Source organism: Centroberyx affinis, unplaced genomic scaffold (genome assembly GCF_046629955.1).
Source record: "Centroberyx affinis isolate AG114_WGS23_722 - 3 ecotype Tasmania unplaced genomic scaffold, CSIRO-AGI_Caff_v1 ptg001125l_1, whole genome shotgun sequence".
In the NCBI taxonomy this organism is placed as follows: Eukaryota; Metazoa; Chordata; class Actinopteri; order Beryciformes; family Berycidae; genus Centroberyx; species Centroberyx affinis.
In genome coordinates this window covers 50,544-55,389 of record NW_027279664.1, presented here as the reverse complement: position 1 = coordinate 55,389, position 4,846 = coordinate 50,544, and the positions used below count along the sequence as shown (strand labels likewise).

General features: G+C 42.6%; 1 protein-coding gene across 1 annotated transcript; it reads left to right on the top strand.

Moving 5' to 3' along the window:
- The first annotated feature begins 801 nt into the window (after positions 1-801).
- LOC139647846 (transmembrane protease serine 12) lies at positions 802-4,562 on the top strand. Its single transcript, XM_071523830.1, has 5 exons — positions 802-805; positions 2,243-2,426; positions 3,323-3,588; positions 4,093-4,235; positions 4,326-4,562. The coding sequence occupies exons 1-5, from the start codon at positions 802-804 to the stop codon at positions 4,560-4,562; spliced, it is 834 nt and encodes a 277-aa protein (XP_071379931.1).
- Positions 4,563-4,846: the final 284 nt, after the last annotated feature.

Below are 4,846 nucleotides of genomic sequence, written 5' to 3'. Positions count from 1 at the left end.
CGGCACCCTGCCTTTAGCCTAGCCTACAAGGCATTTTCTCGCGCAAGGTCTAATCAATGTCCTGGATGATCACCGAAATAATTAATCGAGTAATACCCAGCAATCACGATCTATTGATTGATGGATAGTTTTTGCTCTGATACAGCCGGATAGCCGAGATGTTCAGCACACGCAGGCATCCTCTTCAGTCCCCCCCCAAAAAAAGATGCAGGGCAGTGTGCGGCTCTGCGACATTTATGCAAGGGTACCGACAGGGCGAAAATTTACCTTTACCTACAAACATACGCTCTTTTCACAAAGAAATGTAATTTACTTACTTTGTAAGCGTTACAAGGAATCCAGAAAGGCGTTGCTGGACTGCAGATGTGGAAAAGATTGGGGAGAAACTGCGGTTGTCGCCATATTGTTGCTGGTATCTTCCCCCTCAGTGCGTGCAGTTTCCCTGCATAATTGATGACTCTCAGCAAAATGTAAGGGAGTGTCGGCAAGTGCGTTTCGTAAAATCACAGGTCATTTGGGCCTGTAGCCTATGAGCTCCAGTATTTGGTTCACAAAATATAGGGCTTGATCGACTTCCAAAAGACTCGCCGAGGCTATATGAGATTCTGCACAGACAACCTGGCCAAGGTTTATCTGACCTATGCTGAAATCGCATTGGCTCGCTGTGAGCTCAGTATTGTGAGTTTGTAGTGCAGGAATTTATTGGCTATCAGGCTATGGGGATTTAGTCAGAGACACCTTCGATTAAGGCCACTGCATGGCTGAGATGTAAAAAAAATAAATAAATAAAAAATGAATAGCATGGGTGAGCCCATACAGCAAAATTAAATTTCACATATGTTTAAAGATATGTTTCAAACCATACAGGAATTAGCCAAAAAATCAATTTGTGCATACTTGACATTTATTCCAAATATATGTTGGACTCTGTAAATAGGCCTACATTTCTTTCTATGCACTGATGAAAACATAGGCCTACATCCTATATCTATGGATAAGTACACTTACATATCCATACATTCTACATTTTGACCCCTCAAATTTTAATTCCAGTGAATGCCATCTACATGTATCAATACATTTTGGCCAATTTGTGCAAATTTTGAAACATATCTCGCCTCGTCGTGAGGTTTCCAGCACTGGACAATTGTAAACTATTATAATTTCAGTTGACCCAGTCTGCACACACTCTGCACTTCAATAGCACACACATGCAAACTGTCTGTTACTCTGGTAACCTGTTCTGTCCTGTCTCTTGTTATATGATGTGTGTATTCTATGTCTTGTTTTTAATGATTTGAATAGGCCCATGTGGGATAGGCTAAATACAGTTTTATGAAGTGTGATGTGAAATGTGATAACATGTAAACTATTGTAGACTTTCATAGGGGAGATTATTTAGGCTACAATCAAGCGATACGAGTTACATTGATTTGATATGGTATTTAATTATAAACCCATATAATATCTTACACAGTTTCTGCTTTCATTTATCTTATTTAGGCCAGTGGTTCTCAACGAGGGGCCCGGGGACCACCAGGGGTCCTTGAGGGGGTTCCAGGGGGTCCCCAGCAAATTGATGAATTGTTAAACTTCACCATTATTTCATTTACAACAAGTTAACACAATTAGAGAATGTAGAAGAATGACTGTTCTGATCATAGCTTCAGTTATTTCTCTACCTACAATACAGACAGTCATGGAATTCTGGACAAAATCATATCTAGCAATAAAAGATATCATCAGATTTGGGTCCGAGAGACAAAATCTCATCAAATGGGGGTCCATTGCCCTAATGTGGACTAAATTAGGGGTCCTTGATATGAGCCTACTTTTTCCCGGTGACGTCATAGAGTTCTAGTGTTTACTTTTGTTTGTTTACGGCCAAAATCCTTTCAGAAGTTAAAACTAAATGGATTGTAAAGCACTTCTGCTTTTTATAACTGCACTGCGTGTATTTTCAGAAGTTTCATTGCTCCACAGTGAGTAAAACCAAGGCAAAGACTGATAAAACTCCAGAACTTAGCTAACTAACTAAACTTAGAGAATGCTCAGCTATCAGTTAATCGCCATTAAAATATCTAACGTTAGCATGGCCGCTCACACACAGTTTCCCCCCTTTACCTCAACAGTAGGACTCACCTGCTCACTTACTGTCACACCACTGGCTCTAACAACGTCAATGACTGTTTCAAAAAAGGATGTGAAAGCAGAAGCCGTTTTCACTCTTTTGTTTTGCTAGCTTGCGGGCAGCGGCGCCTGGCCGGCCCCCCGGGCGGCTCTCGGGTCGTAGGAGGCCGGGAGGCTGGTGAGGGCGCCTGGCCCTGGCAGGTCAGCATCCAGCGGCAGTCCAGGCATCACTGCGGCGGGACGATCCTCAGCAGCCTGTGGGTGCTCACAGCCACACACTGCTTCCGAAAACACCCGTGAGTCACTTACACTCTAACTTCATGTGACTTACCTGCACCCATAACACCTGGTATAGAGTAGCGTTAGGTTACTCACGGTCAAACTTTATTTAGATATTCCAATGTTCACTCAACTTCCTATCAAGTGACTATAATGTGTCACTAAAAAGTCTACTGATGATTTTCAGGTGATAGGCTACTTGTAATTGTGTGAAAAGCAGTCTATAGATTCAATGTCTGGGTTAGGGTTAATTTTAGGGTTGGGGTTAATGCTAGACATAGGGACTGGGTTAGGGTTAGTGTTGGGATTAGACTGTAAAGTCAGGTTTTTGGGTTACATAGTCTGTGGAGATGCAGCAAATAGGCAAGTGGCACTTTGTTGAACATCTACTTTTTATCACCTGATAGTAAGTTGAGTATCAACATTGGACTATCCAAATAAAGTGTTATCTTACTCACTCCTTGCAGAGATCAATTTGATATATACCCCCTCTCTCTCTCCCTCTCTCTCTCTTTGTGTATGTGTGTGTGTGTGTGTGTCCAAGCTTTATAAATCTGTAACAACAAATGGTAGATAACATGGAGATATAAGGTACACAGATATGGACAAATATCAGTTGAGGCTGCTTTTCATCTCCTAACGTGCACACACACACACACACACACACACACACACACACATTAGAGAAGATGGGTAAATGTACACGCCAACTCCAGTTACCCACACCTGATATTTGCGCTATTTAGGAGGATGAGCTAATGTGGAAACCTGATTTGGACTGTAGAGGAAAAGGAGAGCTGGGTGAGAGTGGACAAGAAACTGAAAACCACAATGAGTCCAAGTCACTAAACAGTTTTATTTATCCTTGTGGCTAATCACTGCCTCTCTGCTTTGCTTCCAGTAAGCTCGGCAGGATCTATTTTCACGTGGTGGCAGGACTTCATGTGTTGTCAGCACCAGGAAAACACTCCCAGACTCGCTCCATCCATGAACTCAGAATCCATGAGAACTTTGATGCAGCAAATTTCAACAACGATGTGGCACTTCTGCGCCTCAGTTCTCCTTTGCACTTCGGCGACCATGTCCAACCTATCTGCACTATTGATAACGTGACCCATGAGTTTATCCTGAACCTCAGCCACTGTTTCATCACTGGATGGGGGAGCACCTTTTATAAAGGTTGGTATTAAAACACAGCTCCTGTTTAGCTATTGATTCTCTACAGCACTGTTATGAAATGCATGATCATGTTTTTTTAGCAGAGCCTGTGCTCTGAATTTACCTATTAGGATCAATACAGTATCACATAAGGCTGGGCGATAACTCAATATTATCGTTTATCGTCTTTCAGTGGAATCATATGGTGATGATATGGTGATTTTGGGATAACGTGACACAATTCTGCTGTCTAAATTGATGATAACAAGCAAATTTTACTTAAAAACTCTGACAAAATGAGGTATGATAGGAATATTATTTGAAAATTTCAGTTTCGTTTGACCTCACATTACTATTTGGTTCAGTTTAACATGTGATTTTTGCATATGTGAGCCATATCGTGATATATATCGATATCGAAAAATGATAATCGCGATATTGATTTCAGCCATATCACCCAGCCCTAGTGTCACATTATTATTCTTATCATTGTGCAACATGGTGGGTGTTGTCTAATTACTGCAGGTGCGGGTGTCACCAGGTTGCAGGAAGCTGAGGTGGAAATCATCGACACACAAAAATGTAACCTGATCAGCTGGTACAACGACTCCATCACCGATAGCATGATCTGTGCTGGATTAGAGAGCGGGGCTGCTGATGCTTGCCAGGTGATCATTTTTAAACTCCCTCCTCTGACTTTTACATTCACAGGCTATACAAGTCTCATTTCCATAAGACTTGGTCTGTGTCTGTTTTAGGGAGACAGCGGCGGCCCCCTGCAGTGCTACAGCGAAGATGAGGAGCGCTTCTTTGTGCTCGGAGTGACAAGTTTTGGGGAGCAGTGCGGACAGCCTCACAGGCCGGGGGTGTACGCTCGGACCAGCAAGTTCGCAGCCTGGCTGAAGACGACTCAGGCCGGATCCGTGTCTGCTGCACACCGCCTGAGCGCGAGAATCACCTCAGTGCTTTTCAGTGCTGTTTTGATGCTGATCTGAAAAAGCCAGACAGTGTCTCATCATTAAACGAGTGTGGGGGATTGTCCTGTAGTCCAGAAATAAGCCATGGTGTTGGGCTTTATCACAGGGGGGATATGCATGGCTACAAGGAAAACTGTTACACATCCTACATTTTTATAGCTGCCCTACAAAGATATCCTAAGTACTACACAAAAAATTAGATCTGAATGAGATATTTCAATTTACAGAGCTCAATCCCAAGCAGTCCTGGCTCTGTATAGTTCCTGCACTGTATAAGAAACAGCATCATTTGCACACAATAT

Bases quoted from the DNA above. Each gene is read 5' to 3' on its own strand.
- LOC139647846 (XM_071523830.1), top strand. The intron at 2,427-3,322 runs GTGAGTCACTTA...TAAGCTCGGCAG, and splicing joins CACTGCTTCCGAAAACACCC to GATCTATTTTCACGTGGTGG. The intron at 4,236-4,325 runs GTGATCATTTTT...TGTCTGTTTTAG, and splicing joins GGGCTGCTGATGCTTGCCAG to GGAGACAGCGGCGGCCCCCT.